The sequence below is a fragment of the Equus quagga genome, unplaced genomic scaffold (assembly GCF_021613505.1).
Source record: "Equus quagga isolate Etosha38 unplaced genomic scaffold, UCLA_HA_Equagga_1.0 153_RagTag, whole genome shotgun sequence".
Classification (NCBI taxonomy): Eukaryota; Metazoa; Chordata; class Mammalia; order Perissodactyla; family Equidae; genus Equus; species Equus quagga.
This window is the reverse complement of record NW_025796915.1, coordinates 3,472,079-3,493,295: the sequence shown is the minus strand read 5'-3', so window position 1 is coordinate 3,493,295 and position 21,217 is coordinate 3,472,079. Positions and strand designations below refer to the sequence as shown.

General features: G+C 46.1%; 1 protein-coding gene across 5 annotated transcripts in view; it reads left to right on the top strand.

Annotated features, from left to right (window-relative positions):
• LOC124233072 (neogenin) overlaps positions 1 to 5,636 on the top strand; it is a 247,290-nt gene extending 241,654 nt beyond the window's left edge. For all 5 annotated transcript variants that reach the window (XM_046650149.1, XM_046650148.1, XM_046650147.1 and 2 more), the window contains 3 exons: positions 1,008 to 1,271; positions 3,873 to 4,009; positions 4,860 to 5,636. In XM_046650149.1, the coding sequence (XP_046506105.1) occupies positions 1,008 to 1,271; positions 3,873 to 4,009; positions 4,860 to 4,943 (485 nt within the window). In that variant the 3' untranslated portion in view covers positions 4,944 to 5,636. The remainder of the gene's footprint in view (positions 1 to 1,007; positions 1,272 to 3,872; positions 4,010 to 4,859) is intronic.
• The last annotated feature ends 15,581 nt before the right edge of the window (positions 5,637 to 21,217 follow it).

The following is a 21,217-nucleotide window of genomic DNA, read 5'->3' as shown; positions in this document are numbered from 1 at the left end:
TGAGCACTCAGTAATTCACAAAGAGAAGACCCTCACTACTTATTCAAGCCCTGTGTTCAGCACTCTTCACACATCTTCTCAGTTAATCCTCAGTGAATTATGTGTTACTCTCCCTGTTTTATAGGTGAAGAAACAGAGAGATTCGGTGATGGCCAAGTTCATGAGCTAGTTTGCCAAGATTCAAGTCCTGGTCTCTCTGACTTGAGAGCTATTGCTTTTCCTACCCCACCATGCTGCTTCCAGAACAACTCAGACCTCTTTTCACATATTTTGAGATTATCATGTTCTTCCTGAGTCTTCCCCTTCTTCAGGGTGATCTGCCCCACTTCTTTCTCTGGACCCAAACCCCCTTTCTATAGCATGATCCTAAAGCTGTTTGCAGCCCCCTGGACTGTTGGGTTGTCCAGCTGTCCCTTGAACTGTGGGGCAGTTGCTCTGGTGAGGCCATGCACAGTCCCCAGAGGGCACGCAGGGCCTGTGGCATTGCCTCTGCTGCGGTAATCACCAGGCGTCATGCGCAGAGCTGGTACTTGTCAGGTACCCAGCCAGCCTTGGTGACTAGACATAGTATCTGAAAGGCCAGTCTCTAAGATTGTCAATCAATGAGTGAAGTTTTTAATTTTCTTTTATACTTATTTATTTCTTAATAGACAGTAGTCTCAGAAACCTTTATATGTGCTCCGTTGTAACTACCAAGGAGAACTTTGTCTGTAAAATTGTAACCACTTAGCTGTAAAAAGTACAGCTAAAAAAAGTTGAAAGTGATAGGTGAAAAATTTAGGTGAAAAAATTCCAGCAGCTGATGGACAAAATTGTTTGGGACTCTTTTAGATTAGTCCATTCTTACTTAGCCTTGGCAGTGGTGCTAACCCATGTTCCCTTGGACTAGCACTGATCCTGAGTGCTTATTGAGCTGGTTTAGGGGCCCTTAGAAGTAGCCAGAGCCCTGGGATGTGCGTCTGTTTCATGGTGAAAGAAATGCTAACGTTTAGACTTTCCTGCTGTAGAATCCATTCGAAATACCCCCAGCACTGACACCATGCCTGCCTCCTCGTCTCAAACGTGCTGTACTGATCACCAGGATCCTGAAGGTGCTACCAGCTCTTCTTACTTGGCCAGTTCCCAAGAAGAAGACTCAGGCCAGAGTCTTCCTACGGCTCACGTTCGCCCTTCCCACCCCTTGAAGAGCTTCGCCGTGCCGGCAATCCCACCCCCAGGTCCTCCCACCTATGATCCCACGTTGCCAAGCACACCATTACTGTCCCAGCAAGGTGAGTGAGGACAGTGGCACCACTGGAGGGACCCTTTGGCTCTGGCTTATGGCAGAAGTCACCTCTTCTTTGAAAAGTAACAAAGCAAATATTCTCCAAGCTTATCCCAGCAATTTAGAGTAGCAGGGTGTCATTGTCCCTCTCAGGGAGTATATGAGCTTCCCTCCCTCGGGAATGCGTATGAACCAGAGAAGAATTTGGTGGGGAGTGAGGGCTGACTTGTTGAATTGTGTTGGGTGCAGAACCCTTGGTGGTCAAATCCAGTGGACAACAGATCTAGTCTGCCCAGCCTCCCAGAGCCTCACTCCGTAGGATTCCTACAAGCTAGAGGAGGGTCAGGGAGGCCAAGACTTGGAAACAAAGAGGAACCTTAGGACGAGAAAATGAACCGTGCGGAAGGGAAGTCAGTTCCCTGAGTTCACACGGCTCAGTAAGAGTCCCTGACCTCAAAGGCATGTCCTTTTTCCCTGCTCTTCCTTACTATTATCTGTTAGGATGGTTTGTTTCAGCATAAGTCAGTGGTTTTCAAGCTTTTTGGTCTCAGGACCCCCTTATCCTCCTAAAAGCTATTGAGGCCATGAAAAAGCTTTTCCTCAATGGGTTATGCCTATCCATATTTACTGTGTTAGAAATTAAAACAGAAATTTTTGAACTATTTTATTAGTCCATTTAAAAATGCCAATAAATATATCATGTTAAGATAAATAGCATATTTTTATGAAAAATAACTTTTTCAAAATATATAGCGAAAAGAGTGGCATTATGTTAGATTTTTGCAAATCTCTTTCGTGTCTGGCTTAGTAGAAGACAGCTGGATTCTCATACCTGCTTCTCCACTCAGTCTATTGCAATATATTGTTTTGGTTGAATTATAAGAAGAAAATCTGGCCTTACAGATATGTAGTTGTAAAGGGAAGAGTATTTTTATAACCTTTTCGGTTACCTATGGATATTATTTTTTGATACTGCAACAAAACTCAACAAGTTGTAGTTTCTTGTTTCTTTTTTCTTTTTTTTGAGGAAGATTAGCCCTGAGCTAATATCTGCCACCAATCCTCCTCTTTTTGCTGAGGAAGACTGGCCCTGAGCTAACAGCCGTGCCCATTTTCCTCTACTTTATCTGTGGGACGGCTACCACAGCATGGCTTGCCGAGCGGTGCATAGGTCCGCACCTGGGATCCGAACCAGCAAACCCCAGGCCGCCGAAGTGTAACGTATGCACTTAACCACTGCACCACTGGGCTGGCCCCAACAAGTTGTAGTTTCTTATAGGTTTGTTTGTAATATGGAATCAGAAACCATATCCATGAACTATTCATGCTCTGTTCCATTAAAAGCCATCTGTCTTGTACTTTGAATGCATAGCGAACATCACACATTGGTCATTTGGAAAATATTGGTTCACTAAGTTATACAGATCCTCCACATGTTGATACATTTCACTGTAGGATATCTACAAATGCATTCATTAATATCACCACAGTCTGTAAGTATTGGGAAGCTTCTCAAACTTGGCAGAGCCAAGTTTTTTTAAATTCTAGTTTTCACTTGAACCTTAAGTTTTATCTTTGGTAATAAATACTGTCCATTGCTTTCCTTGAAGTGTCTGGCTTACTTCATTCACTTTCTGGAAAATGTCTGCCAAATACTCAAGTCTGATTAACCAGTTTGTCTATCTTTCTTTGAACCAGCATTGGTGTTCCATGATAAAAGTGACAGTTTGGCTCACAGCCACATTATCACAAATGCCTTTATTTAAGACAGCCATCATACTTTGGTATACAGCAGAAGTATTTTATGCATACTTTCCATTTTATCACATAGACTATTTAAAAGATGTGTAATCAGGTCGAGATTTAATAAAATAATTTTTACTACTTCATTAAGGATGATCTTTTTTTTTTTTTTTGAGGAAGATTAGCCCTGAGCTAACTACTGCCACTCTTCTTTTTGCTGAGGAAGACTGGCCCTGAACTAACAGCTGTGCCCATCTTCCTCTGCTTTGTATGTGGGACACCTACCACAGCCTGGCTTTTGCCAGTGGTGCCATGTCCGCACCTGGGATCCGAACCCGTGAACCCCGGGCCGCCGAGAAGTGGAACGTGCGAACTTACTGCTGGACCACCAGGCCGGCCCTCATTAAGGATGATCTTAAGTTAAACTGGCTTTTTTAAAAACTGTGGTGTCAGTGAATGACTTTACGGTTTGGTGCCACTGCCTTAATTTAGGCTAAGGCTCCAGCAGTTTTACCCACTGTTGCTTTTTACCGTCAGTGCAAAGGCAGAAAATGCCTTGGTATTATTACGAAGAGTTTGACCTCCCAGACATCCTGCAAGGGGTCCATGAACCACCACACTTTGAGAACCACTGGACTGGGAGGTTAGTTTTCTAAAACCAAATGGAGTCTTTTCTCTGGCCTGTTAGATGCCCCACTTTCTCCCTCTTCATTTTGTTCAGAGCAGTGCCTTTTCAGAACAGGATCTCTGCACTGGGTCTGGGTGCATCCCTCACCCAGCAGCAGCGTTTGGACCTGAGGTGCCTTCATGAGGTCTGGGGGGAGCAGGCTCGGGCCCACACCTGATGGTGCCCTTTTCCCCTCAGCTCTCAACCATCACCTCCACTCGGTGAAGACAGCCTCCATCGGGACGTTAGGAAGGAGCCGGCCTCCTATGCCAGTGGTGGTGCCCAGTGCCCCTGACGTGCAGGAGACCACAAGAATGCTGGAAGACTCTGAGAGTGTAAGTTCACGGGGCCATCAGCCCAGCCAGGATGTCTAGGTGCATGTCCCACAGCCCGAGAGAGTGCTGATCACACTGATAGTCTGTGCTGGCCCAGAAGGGTGAAGCAGATCACTCATTCATTCAGCAGACATGCACTGAGCATCTCCTCTGAGCCAGGAACTGTGCTGAGGACGTGATCTGCTTTCTCCATTCCTACGCTGGTGTATCTTGGATTAGCTTGTTACATTAGCTAGAGAATTTTTATCCCCCAGCCACCCGCCTGCCTTCCTTTTAGTTCTCTCCTGTCTGTCTGGTCTTGTCTTGGTTTGAACCATCTGTGTGTTCTTTCACCCCTCGGTTCTGCTTCATGACCTCTTCTGAGCTGGATGCTAGAGGAGAAGGTGCTTGAGTGGTTGCTCTCAAAATAAAAGACAGTGGGTTCTCTGCTTGATCTTCCACTCTCATATGCCAGTAAATGTGTCTGCCTCTGCATCTCCAGGTACAGGGGCTCTAAGAGGAGAGCTTGGGGCCCGGAAATCCAGGGGACACACCACCTGTGTTGACTGTGACGGAGACCCAGCAGGGGCAGGCCGCAGGGCCTCTGCCTGTGAGGACATTTGACCCTGGCAGTATGTGTTGGGGGAAAGGCATTTTGCAGTGTACAGAAATGAGTGATTACTGGCCTGGGATCTTAGTGACTTGGGCACATCCTGCAATCTCTGACTCTCCTGGGCCAGCCAGGGTTTTGGTAGTCCAGTCTTTTGGGGCAGGTTTACCACTGACCACTTGACACTCTGACTTCTCTCTCTGAGCTGTCCTTCTGGACGGCTCCTCGGCATGCCCAGTCACAGTGTTCTCTTTTCCACAGAGCTATGAACCAGATGAGCTGACCAAAGAGATGGCCCACCTGGAAGGACTAATGAAGGACCTAAACGCCATCACAACAGCATGACGACCTTCGCCAGGACGTGACTCCAGGCCTGAGTCTAGACGTCTTGGGACTTAGCCTTGAAAACAAGGAGTTGTACAGAGTACGAGAGGACAGCACTTGAGAACACAGAGTGAGCAAGCAGACCAGCCAGCCCCCAACGTGGTCTGGCTCCAGGCCCGACCACCTGCCTTCTCCTGGTCAGCCTGGAAGAAGCGTGTGTCAAAGCAGCTTCCCTTTGCCTGCTAAAACCCTGCAGGACTGGGCACCATGGGCCAAAATCATGTGTCCAGAGAAGAGGCAAGAAGTGCAACCTACATTTCACTTTGTGATCAGGCTGTGTCTTCGTGCTGCAACTGCGTCGCCTTTATGGAGTGTAGACATTGGCATTTATGTATGATTTTGTTTGTGTCCTATTTTATTTTACCTTCAAAAGAAAAACGCTATCAAAAACCAAGGAAGTCCGTGGTGTTCCCACAAGTGGTTGATATTTGACTGCTTGTTTGAATTATATATGGAAAGTCATTGACAGTGTGGGTTGTTCCAAGGGTTGGCTTGTTTTTTGTTTTTGTTCTTATTTTTTAATTCTGAGTCATTGCATCCTCTACCAGCTGTTAATCCATCACTTTGAGGGGGGAGGAAATGTTGCATTGCTGTTTGTAAGCTTTTTTATTATTTTTTTATTATAATTATTAAAGGCCTGACTTTCTCCTCTCATCACTGTGAGATTACAGATCTATTTGAATGAAATGTAACATTGGAAAGACTTGTTTGTTGCTTTCTGTGCAGTTTCAGTATTGGGGTGGGGGAGGGCTGGGGGGTTGGGAATGGGAAGTGGAGGGGCTGCTGAGGTCCTGTGAATGTTTCAGTCATTGTACTTTCTTCCAGAAGCCTGCAGAGAATGGAAGCGTCTTCCTTATTGTCCTTTCCCGGCATGTCTGTCTCTATTGTCACTAAGTTGCAACTGGAGTTTCATTTGGATCTAGTTAAAAATTTTTCTGTGCATAGGTGGGTTCGAGGATTTAGCTGCCTGATGTCTTGATCATGTCCTGATAAGAATGACCACACCGAGGAGCCAGGAGCTGTGTTGCCAGTTGCAGGAGTGATGCAGGACAGGGAGCCTGACCCCAATCCTGGGAAATCCAAGAAAAGGATGGAGACTTTCCTGCTGTTTCATTGTTCCCGTTGGGGAAGCTGGAAGTTAAGGAAGGACCTTTGTTTCCACATAGGACTCCCTGCTTCTCTCTAGGTCCTGTCTTCAGCCAGGCCATCTCCGACTTTCATGTTCCAGAGCCCTTAAGAAAAGCACTAGCGAGACTGAGGCTGGCAGAGGCTGCAGCCCCCAGGAGGCTCCCCCTTCTTTCTGAACATTCTTCTTTGAGTAGCAGGGGACAGGGACAGAGGAGGCAGCTGGCCCCTCCTCCCTGCCAGCAGCCCAGCTCAGCCCCTGATTAGAACAGGGGGGCGGATGGGGACAGGAGGTCTCTGAGGTATGCTGAGAGGCCCCGCCACACACACAAGCCTTTGCATATAGTTCTTGTGTTCTTACAAAGGTAAGGAGCTGAGGTGGGCTTTTTTAATATTAAGAAAATGTTATGAAAAGAGACAGGACTCACCCTCAGGCATCTTCCCTGCTCCCCATCACATCCCCAGAAGAGAGTGTGGAAGGCAGTGCAGAAGGCAAATCGGGCTTTGGTTCACAGCCAACAGGAGGTCAGCTGCGGAGACCCCGGTTGGGGGGCCCTAAGCACTGCCCCGGCCCCACAGGCGCCTCGCTTGCCTTTATGTGTTGGTTGTTCCCCCTTTTTAGGTCTTATCACACATTTGCTTTTCTAGAAGATGAGCTCTTTATATTTATTACTTTGGAGGCAATGAAAAGTGCAATGCTGGAACTCCTGCTGCCGTGCTAGCTGCTCACAGGATAGTGCCAGGCAGGATTCTCGAAAACCAGTGCACTTACACTGATCCTGACGAGGGCACGCGGTGTGCTCTGGACGCCAGGAGGCCGAGATTCCCCAGCCTGGCTTACCTTTTGCCCAAAGAAACACACTTGGTATTCAGGGCATTCCCTCCCGTGAACCCTGACGCGTCTGTTACCTCAGGGCCTTGGTACCTGGACACTGCCACAGAACTGGGGCGGGGGGAGGACCTATTTTTAAATAAAATAACTGTTCAGAGTTGGGATTTTTTTTAAATTAAGAAAAAGGAAAGCTATTCTGTATTGCACCTTTTCACAGTTGAATACATTTTCTTACATTTGCCTGTGACTTTTGAAGTTAAACCATTGTGTCTCGTAATGTCCTAGTTGAGCTGCTGCTTGGCAGCTGCCTTCAGGAGGATGTGGAACGAACGTGTCTGCTGCCTTGTTGCCTGCTGGAGGGGGCCTGGAGGACTGCTGGGGACTAGTCTGTACACACTTGTTTGGCCTTTTCTGTAGTCGATGCTGTAAACTCTATGGCTTTTTAAAAAACAATTTCATGTTTTTATTTAGTATTGGAAATCCAATACACTTTTTTTAATCCAATCAAACGCTGGTCTGCTGGAAGAGTTATTTTCCTTTTTCCTTGAGAAAGCAGAACTTTGGGGTGCCCTGTTTCTCGTCTTGAAGTTGACTTCACCGTTGCCCTCACAACCGTAAAGGCAGGGGTTCTCAGGGGCCCTGGGGAGGGGTGGCAGGTGAGCCAGGAGGCCGCAGGCTGTGGTCGGGTTGTCCACCAGCCAGAAAGATGAGTCCTGTCTTGTCCCCACCCACCATTGCTGCCCTTCAGGGACTGAGCAGCCTGAGGCATCGATACCTGTCGGAAAGAGCCGAATGACCCCAGCAGAAAAGTGCAGCTGCTCCTGAAAGGGGATGCGGACCACGTCCCTGCTGTGGCGGCGTCCCGGGCAGCACCTCACTGTGTTGGCACAGGCTGAGGACCAGCGCTAGCCCAGGGCCTTCCACTCCCAACCCCACCTCTCATGGGTGTGTGATGCCTGGAGCACGTGTCTACAAGGAGTGCCACCTTTCCCAGGCTGCCTCACCTTCTGACTGCATTCATGCTGTCTCAGCTTGGGCTGCTGTAACAAAAATATCACGAACTGGGGGCTTAAACAGCAGACATTTAATCCTTACCATTCTAGAGGCTGGGAAGTCCAAGCTCAAGGTACCAGCAGATCTGGCTTCTGGTGAGATCCTGCCTCCTGGTCACAGATGCCATCTGGCTGTGTCCTCCCATGACAGAAGGGGCAAGAGAGCTTGCTGGGGTCTCATATAAGGGCATTAATCCCATGCATGAGGGCTGCACCCTCATGACCTAATCACCTCCCAGAGGCTCCACCTTCAAATATCACCACCTTGGGGATTAGGATTTCAAAATATGAATTTGGGGGTCGCCAACATTCAGTCTATAACTCTCTAAGATCTCTCAAGGTGTACCAGGGTCTGGGCTTGCAATAGTGGTGACCACAACAGCCATGGGCCCTGCCCTCCATGCACTTGCAGGAGAGTGAGGACTGGATACAAAGCCTAGCATCCGCACTAACTACTCTGTCGGCCACAGGGCTTCATCTCTGCTGCCGAGTGTATTTTATGAGACCCAGTCCCATCATTCCCATTAGCGATGCCCCATTGGCCTCAGGCTGGAGTTGGAGCTCCCAGCGCTGAAGTCTGTGCTAGTCTGCTGCAGCCTCCGTTCTACACTCATCGCCTTGTGCACCCAGGATTCTAGCCACAGAAAGCTGCTCATGAAACACTTTTCAGTCTGCACGTGAAATGCCCTCTCCACCACCACTCCTGCCCTGGGAGAGAACCCACTCGTGTCGGCCCTCCTCTGCATCCCTAGGGGGCGCTCTTGGCACATTTGCAGTAATTTATCGGAATCTTTTTCCACTGGACTGTGCACTGGATGGGGACATCATCATTTCTCACTCCTCTCAATGCCTAATGCCAGGGGCAGTTTCTGACGACAGCAGATGCTTGTCTCTTGGGTGGATGGACAGACAGTCATGAGGACTCATGGCCTGGAGAGTGTCGGTTTCCTGTACACACCCCACCCCTCCCCTGGAGGGATCCTAATAGGTCCCTGGTGTTATTGGAGCCAGGACCCTCCCATTCCAGCAGCCACAGCCGTTTGGTGTCCTGAGGTGAACTCAAAAGATGCCAAAGACCTGTCTGCCTGGCAGAGTCGTAAGAAATGATGCTGACGCCACAATGACCACCTAGGTGCTGGGAACTAGGGCAAGGATGTCCTCCAGATTGGCTCTAAGATGAACATTCTGAACAAGGCTCTGTAAGAAAAAAACACCTTCTTTCTCCAGTCCATCAGCCCCTCTCAATTTCAGCCACCTTCCTGCCAGGGGTGTGCTATCATCAGGAGAGACTGGAGAACAGCACTGAGCAAGCCATCCAGTTGATGGCGGAGCGGGTAGGGAGCGGAAACCCAGGGAGCCAAGAGTGGCCAGCCCAACGCATGCGCACAGACAGAGGGGCCACAGACAACAGTGCCTGACTCTTCACCTTGGGTTTCCAGCTACCAAAGGAGGAAGTTCCCAGGGGGCTGGGGCAGAGGTGGGAGACAGTAATTGAAGGAAAATACTACTTTCCATTTCTCATAATCTTTCAAAAGTGTGTAATGTTGAAAAAAATATTTAAAACTGTAATCTACAACAAAAATGATATTTTAAAACTAAAAATGCAAATGATATTCAAAATTTACCCTCTAAGCAGAGTGGATGAGGTTCATCTTGAGATGCTCTTTTCCTCAACTAGAAACGTGATGAGTTTTGGAAATGAAAAGATGGGCCTAGAGCTGAGCTCACAAGGGTTAGAGGGAGCTCTTGCTGCAGTGTAGAGTAAGAAGAATGTGGAATTTTCTGAAATAATTGGGAAGTGGGGCAGTAGCACTGGCAGCAGTTTTAATCAACGAGATTGTTAGAGAATGAGGGGCAGGGTGGGAAGGAACCCCCAGTGAGAAGTGGCTGCCTTGAGATGCCACAAGAATATTCTAAAATGAGAAGATCTGAGAGGTAATTAAATACTGTTTGCTCTTTGCACCTCTGTGGCGTAAACTTCCTCCGACACCCCAAATCTTGTATAATGTCTGCTGTGTGTTTAGGGCCTCAAGTGATTACTGCTTCCTCCCGACAAAGAAGACAGCATCTGGCCCAACATGGTGAAGGACAGGCCATGAGTCTGGCATGGTGAGGGTGACCATAATGGCAGTGGTTCACCAGAAGCAGCAGCTCAGAGTCAGAAGTAGCCAGAACAATCTAAACCTGAGAATTCGGGGCTGGCCCCGTGGTGCAGCAGTTAAGTGCACACGTTCCACTTCAGTGGCCCAGGGTTCACCGGTTCGGATCCCAGGTGCGGACATGGCACCACTTGGCAAGCCATGCTGTGCTAGGCGTCCCACATATAAAGTAGAGGAAGATGGGTCAGGGATGTGAGCTCAGGGCCAATATTCCTCAAAAAAAAAAAAAAAAAAAAACAAGAAGAAAGAAACGTGAATCCAATCAGCCTTATCCAGATTTTAAGATACAGGCTGACCTCAGCTGGTGTCTGGGTTGCAATCCGTTTACATTTCCCTCCATCTCAATGTCCTGGAGCAAAGTGCCATCACCCCATCGTAGGTGTGTGTGCTGGGTGCCTGCCCCTCATTAATGAGTCTAATGAGCCTGCTTTCTGTGGAACTGGTTTCCCAGAGGAGAAATCCGGGAGCCATTCTAAACCCTTCCCTCGACCCCACGGCACATTGCTCACCAAATCCTGCAGCTCTAGCTCTCAAATGTCCCCCAAAGTGGTTCATCTTTGTCATCTATTGGGCAAATTCCTCATTGACACACCCTTCACCCACCCCCACCCCCCCACCCCCGGCCCCTCTCCCGCCACCTCCAGGCTCCACAAAACTATGGAGGTGATTCTTCTAACTCAAACCTGGCCTCTCCCCCTGCTCAACATCTTGCAATAGCTCCCGCATCACCTGCCCTGCAGAATCGAGTCCAGGTGGCCCTGTCTGCCTCTTCTCTTTTATCTGCCACATGATCTACCCTCTCACTCAGATTCGGCCCTACCATAGAGAGGAATCTGCACTTACAGGATGAACCACGATGTCTGGCCCCTTTGCCTCAAATTCTCTCCCTACCCGCTACCCTCACTACTGGCTTCCTCTGCCTGGTAAATTTCTAGTCGTCTTTAAAGACCCAGCCTAACCATCCTGATCCCTGAACATTCTTGTTCCTATTTCTGTCTCTTCCAATATGCTGAACTCCTTAAGGAAAACAATCACGCTTGTTTTTGGATTCTCCATCCCAGTGCCTAGCACACCGTAGGTGTTCACTAAGTGAACTTGCCTGGTGAGGGGGATGGACTTGGAGTCATCCGGGTCCACTGCTGGGGGAACTTGACAAGTCCTCATTCTCCCCAGGAGCATACACTCAGAAAGGGTTTACAGAGGTAAGGCTAAGCTGAGTCTAGGAATTAATGTGATGCTATCTACCCAGACGGAGGAGGCCACTGCAGAGCTGGGAAGCTGCTCGCTTCACGTGGCCATCAGATACCTTGAGGAGAACAAATCCCAGCCATCCTGGATCGCGCTGAGGCTGGGGCCTCTAGGGCTGTGCTCAGCCCCCTGTGATTGGATTGAGTGCTGGGGCACCAGCGTGCCAATGCAGAGGAGATGGAGGATGCACAGAGGTGGCAATATGCTCCTCAAAATCCCAGGGACACTGCAAGGGTGCTGCTGGGCCCAGCCGAGCTGGGTTTGGTTGGTCAGGTAGGTCGGTCCTAGTGAGTTAAGAATAGGTGGGTTCCTTTTATAAACTCAAAACCCAGAGAATTCTGGGTGGTTTTCTGAGAGGGGACAGGAAGAGCTGGGATCTGTTCTTGAAGGCAAAATGATGGATCAGGCTCCCACAGACAAAGTCACCCGGGAAATGGCAAGAGAGCCAGCTGATGAAAATTCTAGACTAACGCACAGAAGGGAAACTGGCTGGAACTGAAGCCAAAGGGATATTGGTGTGGGCAGGTGGTGTGAGGGAAGGAATATTTTAAGCCGGTCAGAAAAGAGTCTTCCTCTCCCAAGAAGCTGGTAATCATTCATGGTTTCACAAGTGTTCCTGAGGGCCTACTGTGTGCCAGGCACCGAGGATGCAAAATGAGTAAGGCAGTCTCTGTTGATGTATCCACGCTCTAGAGGGGGACACAGACATTTCACAGACAGAAGTTACCACCCAGCACGAAAAGTGCTAAGAGACCTGACAAAGTGATCTGGTAAAGGAGGAAGGAACTTCCAACCCTGACTGCAGACTCTGCGAGTCACAGAGCAAGTAACACTGAGATTATTGGGGGAATTCACTAGAAAAAGGAAATGGAGTTTCTTCCAGCACTGCTTGCACTGGATCTGAAAAGCACGGAAAACTCAGACGCTGGCTAAATGACTACAGAAGGACTGTAAATGATTTGCTCAAAAGAAAGTAAGGGGTTTCCCCAGCTGAGGACCAGAAAACTGAAGCCAGTGGTAAAGGAAAAGGGAAGCTGGTGTTTCCCTGAGAAAAGCCTGATACCAGGACCCTGGAGGCCAGAGAGGAGGCCTGGGCAGGAGGGAGGAGCCCGCCTGACACAGCACACAGCCAGACACTGAAAGGGAAACTCATGAGAGGGCGCCGCAAGAAACCAGCCTGCCAGGAAAGGAAGCCCCAGGGAAGCCCGATGGCGTTGCTGGATTTAAAGGAAGTAAAATCCTCATCTCCCTTGCCAATTTGTTGAAGAGTTTTTGTGTCTATATTTGTAAGAGATATTGGCCTGTAGTTTTCTTTTTTTGTATTTTTTACTCTGGTTTTGGTATCCGTGTAATTCTGGCCTCCTAGAGTCAGGGAAGTGTTGCCTCCTACTTTTTGGAAGAGTTTGTGAAAGATTGTTCTTCAGACATCTGATAGAATTCGCCAGTGAGGCAGCTGGCCTGGGCTTTTCTTCATGGGAAGGTTTATTATTGATGTAATCTCTCTGCTTGTTGTAGATCCATTCAGATTCTCTATTTCCTCTTGATTCATTTGTGGTAGTTTTTGTGTTTGTAAGAATTCGTCCATTTCACCTGGGTTATCCAACTTGTTGGCAAACATGGCTCATAGTGTCCCTTAGATTACTTTTTATTTCCTAGTGGTTGGTAGTAATAAGCCCTCTTTCATTCCTGATGTTAATATTTTGAGTCTTCTGTCTCTCTCTTTCTCCTTTGTTTTTTGGCAGTCTGGCTTTCTTTTTTGTTTTTGTTTTTGGTACAAGCAGCAGGTTTATTTTCTTTGATATGGAATTCACAGAGTTAATTTGATGCCCCCAAATGAAGTAAAATTGGAACATTTGCATATGAAAACTTTCCTTGAAACACTTATTCAGATGTTTGTTAAAATTATTGATTGTCAGATCAAAGAAACTGAAATTTCAAGTTTGTTCACAGAAATTCAAAAAATTGGTTACCTGGGAAGTTTTGAAATGGCAGTTCTATCTCAATGTCGTAATTACCAGGGGGAAAAAATGCTCTCTCGGCTAAGACTTTTGACAGCCCTGTAATACTGCGTACGCCCACTTTATACAAAGGCATGTGCATTTTGCACAGAGGGTGCATACATTCCTATTATATCATTTTTTGGAAGTGGGCTCAATTGCCTTGTAGTCTCCAACAGGGTCAATCATCAAATTGTCAATTTTGTAGACCTTTTCAAAGAACCACTTTTTTGCTGATTCTTTGCTGGTTTTGCTGATTTCTTTGTATTGTTTTTCTATTCTCTTTCATTTATTTCTGCTCTAATCTTTATTATTTGCTTCTCTCCTTTTTGCTGTTTGTTTAGTTTGTTCTTCTTTTCCTAGTCTCTTAAGGTGAATGTTTAAGTTATTGATTTTTTCTAATATAGGAGCTTACTGCTATAAATTTCCCTCTGAGCACTGCTTTTGCTGTGCCCTGTAAGTTTCAGTATGTTGTGTTTTTGTTCTGTTCATCTCAGTTTGCTTTCTAATATTCCTTGTTATCTCTTCTTTGATCCATTTGTTCTTTAGCAGTGTGTTGTTTAATTCCATATATTTGTGAATTTTCCAAATTTCTTTCTGTTATCGATTTCTAATTTCATTATATGGTAATCAGAGAACACACTGTGTATGATTTCTGTTGTTTTAAATTTATTGAGACTTGTTCTGTGGCCTAACATGTGGTCTATCCTGGAGAATGTTCCATATGCACTGGAGAAGAATATGTATTTTGCTGTTGATAGGAGGAGTGTTCTAGATTCCCATTAGATCTAGTTGGTTTATATTGTTTTTCAAATTTTCTATTTTCTTTCTGATCCTCTATCCAGTTGTTCTATCCATTGTTGAAAGTGGGGTATTGAAGTCTACGACTATTATTGTTGAATTGTCTATTTCTCCCTTCCATTAAGTCAGGTTTGCTTCATGAATTTTGGGGCTCTGTTGTTAGGTGCATATATGTTTATAATGGTTAAATCTTCTTGACAGATTGACCTTTTTATCATTTTAAAATATCCTTTGTCTTTAGTAACAACTTTGTCTTAAAGTGTACTTTGTCTGATATTGGTATAGCCACTCTAGCTCTCTTTTGGCTAATGTTTATATGATACATCTTTTCACATCCTTTCAACCTATTTATGTCTTTGAATATGAAGTGTGTCTCTTGTACACAGTATATAGTTGAATTATATATATATAATATATAAAATATATTTAATATATTTAATAATATAATAAATAGTATTATATTATAAATTATTTTGTTATTAATATATTAATAAATAATATTATATATTATATAGCTATATAGTATAGTTTTGACATATATACATATATATGTCAAAATTATATAGTTTGTTGACTCACTCACCAATTTCGACCTTTTGAGTGTTTAATCTATTCACATTTTATGTAATTATTGATAAGGTAGAATTTACATCTGGCTTTTTGCTATTTGTTTTCTATATGTCTATTTTTTTGTCCCTCTATTACTCTGTTACTGCCTTCTTTTGTGTTAAGTAAATATTTTCTAGTATATCATTTTAATTCCCTTGTCAAAAGGCACAAATCATAAAAGAAAAGTTTGATAAGTTGAACATCATCAAAATTTAAAATGTTTACCCTTTGAAAGACGTGGTTAAGAAAATGAAAAGGCAAGCCATAAACTGGGAGAAAATATTTGCAAAACATGTATTTTATAAAGGACTTGTATCCTGAATATATTATTTATAATTCAATAATAAGAAAACAAATGACCCAGTAAAAACAAATGGATAAAGCTTTGAACAGTCACTTTACCAAAGAACACACATGGGTAACAAATAAACACCCAAAGGATGCTCAGCCTCTTTAGTCATTTGTTGTTATTAGTGCCATCGAATCAATTTAGACTCCTAGCAACCCTGTGTACAGCAGAGCAGAACCCTACTCGGTCTTTTTGCACCATCCTCTCACCTTCCAGTGCTATATCAGACTTTGTTCTGCTGCTATTCACAGGGTTTTCATGGCCTATTTTTTCAGAAATGGGTGGCTGGGTTCGTCTTCCTCATCTGTCTTAGTCTGGAAGCTCCGCTGAAACATGTCCACCATGAGTGCCCCTGCTGGTATGTGAAATACCAGTGGCCTAGCTTTCAGCATCACAGCAACATGCAGCTGCCACAGTAAGTCAACTGACAGACGGGTGGTGTGGTTCCCTGACCTGGAAATGAACCCGGGCCATGGCTATGAGAGCGCCGAATCTTAACCAGTAGACCACCAGGGCTGGCTCTATAATATTATGGAAGTGCAAATTAAAACCAGGAGTTGGGGCCGGCCCCGTGGCCGCTTCGGCAGCCCAGGGTTTTGCTGGTTTGGATCCTAGACGCGGACATGGCACCGCTCATCAGGCCATGCTGAGGCGGTGTCCCACATGCCACAACTAGAAGGACCCACAACTAAAAGATACAACTATGTACTGGGGGGATTTGGGGAGCAAAAAAAAAAGGTTGGCAACAGGTGTTAGCTCAGGTGCCAATCTTAAAAAAAAAACAGGAGTTAACATTACACACCCTCTTGAATGGTAAAAATAAAAGACTGACAATATCAAGTGTTGCAAGGACATGCAGCAGCTGGAACTCTCATACAATTGCTGGTAGGAATGCAAAACGGTATTCCAGCTTTGGAAAGTAATCAGGTAATTTCTTATAAAGCCAAACGTATATTTACCATATGACCCAACAATACCACTCCTGGATATTTACTCAAGATAATGAAAATCCACATCCACATGAAGACTTAAACATGAATGTTCATAGGAGCCTTACTCTTAATAGCCCAAAACTGGAAATAGCCCAAGTGTGCATCAGCAGGTGAATGAAGAAACAAACTGTGGCACAGCCATACGAGGGGACGGTGCTCCGTAATGCACACAACAAGAACAGAGCTTAAAAGCTTTAGCCTGAATGAAAAAAATCAGACACAAAAGATGACATACTTTATGATTCCATTTATATAAAATTCTAGAAAAGGCAAAACTTCAGTGACAGAAAGCAGATTGCCAGGGGTCAGGAGTGGGAGGAAGAGATTGACTGCAAAAAAACATGAGAGAATTTGGAGGAGTGATGGAAATGTTCTAGATTTTAATTGTTGAGGTGGTTAGAGGACTGTGTAAATTTGTCAAAACTCATTGAACTGCACACTGAAAATTGGAGAATTTTGTTATGTATAAATTAAACCTCGATAAAGAAAATAGATAAAATTAGCAATGTGCTCCCCCACATATGGCAGCCTCCTTTGCAGTTACGTTGTGGCCAAGTGACAACAGAACATAAGAGGAAGTGATGTGTGTCACTGCTGGAGGTACTAGCTCATACTCAGTCATCTCTTCCTCTTGTCTCTTCTCCCACAGTGATCTTGGAGACCAGGAGTTCACGCTGCTATAAGGAGAGGGAATGTCTGGCCTGCAGGGGATAAACCTGATGGAATAAACCTTCATTGGGTTAAGCCATTGAAATTTGGGGCTTTTTCTATTGGGGAGGCTAGTGCTAATTACCCTGACTAATACAAAAGACATTAAAGAACACCCAAATTCAGAAAGAGTTACATCCTGTTCATCCATAAGAATACAAATTTTAATAATAATGTTCACATAACTTCAAATCAGCCAGCCCTTGTGGTCTAGTGGTTAAGATTCGGCACTCTCACCACCATGGCCCATTTTATTTCCTGTCAGGGAGCCACACTACCGTCTGCTGGTTGTCATACTGTGGCGGCTGTGTGTTGCTTTGATGCTGAAAGCTATGCCACTAGTATTTCAAATACCAGCAGGGTCATCCACGGTGGACAGGTTTCAGTGGAGCTTCCAGACTAAGACAGACTAGGAAGAAGTACAGGGCCACCCATTTCCCAAAAAATGGCCATGAAAACCCATGAAGAGCAGCAGAGCATGGTCTGATACAGCAATGGAAGATGAGAGGACGGCGCAAAAAGAGAGGCAAGGCAGCACTCTGCTGTGCATGGGGTCACTAGGAGTCAGAATCAATTCAACTGCACAAATGACAAAATTTCAAATCAGAATTCCATCAAATTCCTTATGCACCTTAACAAATTGCTTGTACAATGTATATGATAGCATAAAGAGGCTAGAATAACCAAGACCTTCCTTAAGAAGAAGGTGGGAGGCCTTGCTCTACTAGACATCAACTTTATTCTTTATAAAGCTATAATAACTAAGACAGTGGACTGTTTAAATCCGCTAATGGCACTAAGTAGACAGCCTCAACATAGACCCAGATATGACATATAAGTGACATTGTAAATTAGTAGGGAAAATTGGTTGTCCATATGGGGCAAAAATGAAGTTGAACTCTGCCCTAACACCATACCTAAAGTCAAGGTCACTCAGGTTAAGGACTTAAATGTGAAAAGCAACACTTCATATTTTTAGAAATTAATGCAGAAGAATATCTTTATAACATTAGAGTGAGACAGTTTCTTAAACCAGTAAAAAAGGCACTAAAGAAGTACTAGACATTTTTTCAAATATTGCTAACCTTGACCTCATTAAAATGCAAAACTTCTGTTCATCAAAGAACACCCCAAAAAAGTGAAAATACAAGCCATAAACAGGAAGAAGATATTTACAATATGTATAATGAACAAAAGATTCATTTTCCAAACAAATATGTGTGTGTGTTCATGTGTGTAAAACTCCTATGAATCAATGAAAAGACAACAACAGAAAATCAGGCAAAATCCATGAAAAAATATTTCTCAGAAGAGGAAGCACAAATGGCAAATGAATACACGAAAAAACATTCAACCTTACTAGTAATTAGGGATTTGCACATTAAAATACAATTAGATATCACTAGATTGGGAAAAATAAGAAACTCTGATGATTCCAATTATTGGCCAAAATGTGGAGCAAGAGTGACTCTCATACACTGCAGGTGGGGGTGTAAATCGTTAGAACTACTTAAAACAGCTTGGCATTATCTTATAAAGTGAAGATTAATTCACCCTATGACTCAGTTATTCCACTCCTAGATACAGAGCCTAGAGATCTTTTTACACATCTTTATCAGAAGCCACACACAGGAACGTTTGTTGTAGCAGCGTTCGTAATAACAAGAATTGGAATTGACCAAAATATCTATCTCCAGAAGAACACATACGTCTGTGGTGGCACATTCCTGTACTGGCATGCGGTACAGCAGTGAGGATGACCTAACTATGCTCCATGTGTCAGCAGGGTCTCAAAATCAAATATCGAATGACAAAAGCAAATTACTAAAGAATACATATAGCATGATACCACTTATGGAAAGTTCCAAATATTACAAATATATTCAGTGGGGTATAAAAGTGGAGGGGATATGGTCCACCGCTGGTGCAGGCAATGAAAGGGGTATTATTTGTAAAGAAACTTAAAACAATAATAAAATAGACTAAAACTCAGTTGGCTTTTTATTATCACCATGCATCAGTAATTCTGAATCATATTATTGATAAAATCCTCCCCCCAACAAAGGCAACGACTTCCATGCCTCCTCCCACCTTGGCACACAACTGAAGGCATTATTCAGAGACTTTTTATTTTGTAGGAAAACTATCAGGGAAAGTAAGGGAGTCTAGAATTAACAGTCAGATGAGCGGTCTTCTTGGGAGGGGTGACCCGCACAGATGCCCTCACAGGGATTCCTTATGTTCTATTTTTTAAACTGAGTGATTGGTACATACTGTTTATCATATTTTTAATATCTTATGCATTTATTGTGTATTTACTTACATGTTTATTTATATCTTCCATATGCATGAAATATTCCACCCTCAAGAGAAAGAAAATTGGAAAAACAAAATCAGCCAGGGGTGGGGTGGGGTGGGGGTCGGAGAGGGCGTGCTCTGTAGTGCATCCAAAGCTGCAAATTCAAGAAAGAACAAAAGGGTCCATCAGAAAAGGAAGAGGAACCACCAGGCGGCAGCAGCAGGTGCCCAGGCTGAAGCTCAGGGGATGTGGGGGTGTGAACTGAAGGGCAAATCTTGGAGGCATTGCCTTCCAGGCCAAAGAAGCCATGGACGTGGCTGAGGTTTCCAGGACGTGCATGTGGAGTGAGAAGTGCATGTGGAGTGGGAGCCAAGGCCGGAGGCCCAGGAACACTGACCTTCAGGAGAAAGAAGAGCCCTTCCAGCTGAGGCTGAACAAAGAGGTGGAGCAGCGAGGAAAAGAGTGGGGTCTCAAAGCTGGCAGGGGCCCAGGCGCTGCTGGGAAGGTGACAGGATAAGGCCGAGGACGCCGTGACTGGACTTTGCAACAAGAGCCGCTGCTGACCTTGGGGCGGAGAGGAGGTGGGAGCCACACTGCGGTGGAGGAAGAAGTGACTCAGAGGAAGGGAGGCGAGGGTAGGGAGTGGAGACAACTCCCAACAAGCATGGCCGGGAAGGCAGGGAGCAGCTGCTGGGAAGAGACATGGAGGCGAGGGAGGGATTGCATTACACTTTTAAAATGTTCTTGAAAAAGTTCCAATCTGGTTGAGCACCACCAAGACGGAAAGGAGGCCTTCAGCCTTGCCGCCCCGCTGGCAGCCATCAGCACGGCGGGTATCTGTGGGGGCTGGAGCATGGGGTGCAGTGACATTGGTAGGTGGTGGTGGTGGTGTCTCCTATGGTGGGAAGAGTATTTTATCAATGATGTTGTTCAGAATCGCTGATAGATGGTGATGGTGAAAGATAAGAGAAAGCAAACTGACATTTAGTCATTTTTAATCTTGCTTTTAAATTCTCCGCAGACACTGCACAGTTTCTTGTCTGCACTGGGACAGACAGCCCTTACCACTGGCCCTTGGTACCACCAAGAGGGAGCAACAGGGTTTGAGTCTCTAGGACCTGGGGGTGCATCCCAGCTCCTGCATGTTCCAGCTGGTCTGGGGTGAGCTCCTTACCTCTATGCGCCTCATGCCCTTTAGCTCACTGTAATTGAGGCTAATTCTTACCCTTTAGGGTGGTTGTAAGGATGGAATGCCCAGCACACAGTAGATACTTCCTAAGTGTCCTTTTGGAGTCAGGGAACAGAGAACATAGTGACTGGTGTTGCCCCGGCCCCTCAATGGAGGAGCAAGGCCCTGTGCCGGCGTCCGGGGTCGATCCAGCGCGAGTGGGCAGGGGTGCGGGGAGGGGGTGAGTGTTCTCAGGCCCTCCGCCGCCGGCACTACCCTCGCGGCTTGGTTGGGGCCCACAGTTAATCCCTCCCACCTTGCTCTTCTTCACAGTCGCTGTCTGTCCGCAAAGGCCTCCCCATAGCCCCAAAGGCCAAGCCTGCGTCCCGCCCCTGCCCTCCCTGCGGGTCCCAGGGAAGCTCCGCAGCCTGGGCCGTAGGGGGCGGTTGTCATGGGGACGCCGGGAGCTGCCTCCTTAGCAACAGGACTCCCAGGCCGGTTACCATGGAAACAGCATCCACTCGGCAATCAGTGATGAGGATCGGGTTCCCTGCCCTTTCCCAAGGAATTTCCCCTCCTCTGGCGGCGGGCAACACGGCACTCCCCGCGCCGCGTCGTCGCCGCCGGGAGGGAGCCCCAGGGAGCTCGCGCTTCCGGCCCTGGCTGGCTGCCTCTCTCCTACCCGAGGAGGCCAGGGCCTGCGGGAACCCTCTGCAGCCAGCGCGGGTGGAGGCTGCCCTCTGAGGGCTTTGCAGAGGGTCTGGGGGCCAGGCCTACCGCTGGGTGCGACACCTCCTAACAGTGAGGCCCCAGATCCCCCGTGTGTCCTCAGGTTCCCCAACTGACACAGGAGCCCAGCAGCCGTGGCCCACCCTTGGCCACTCTGAAAGGCAAGC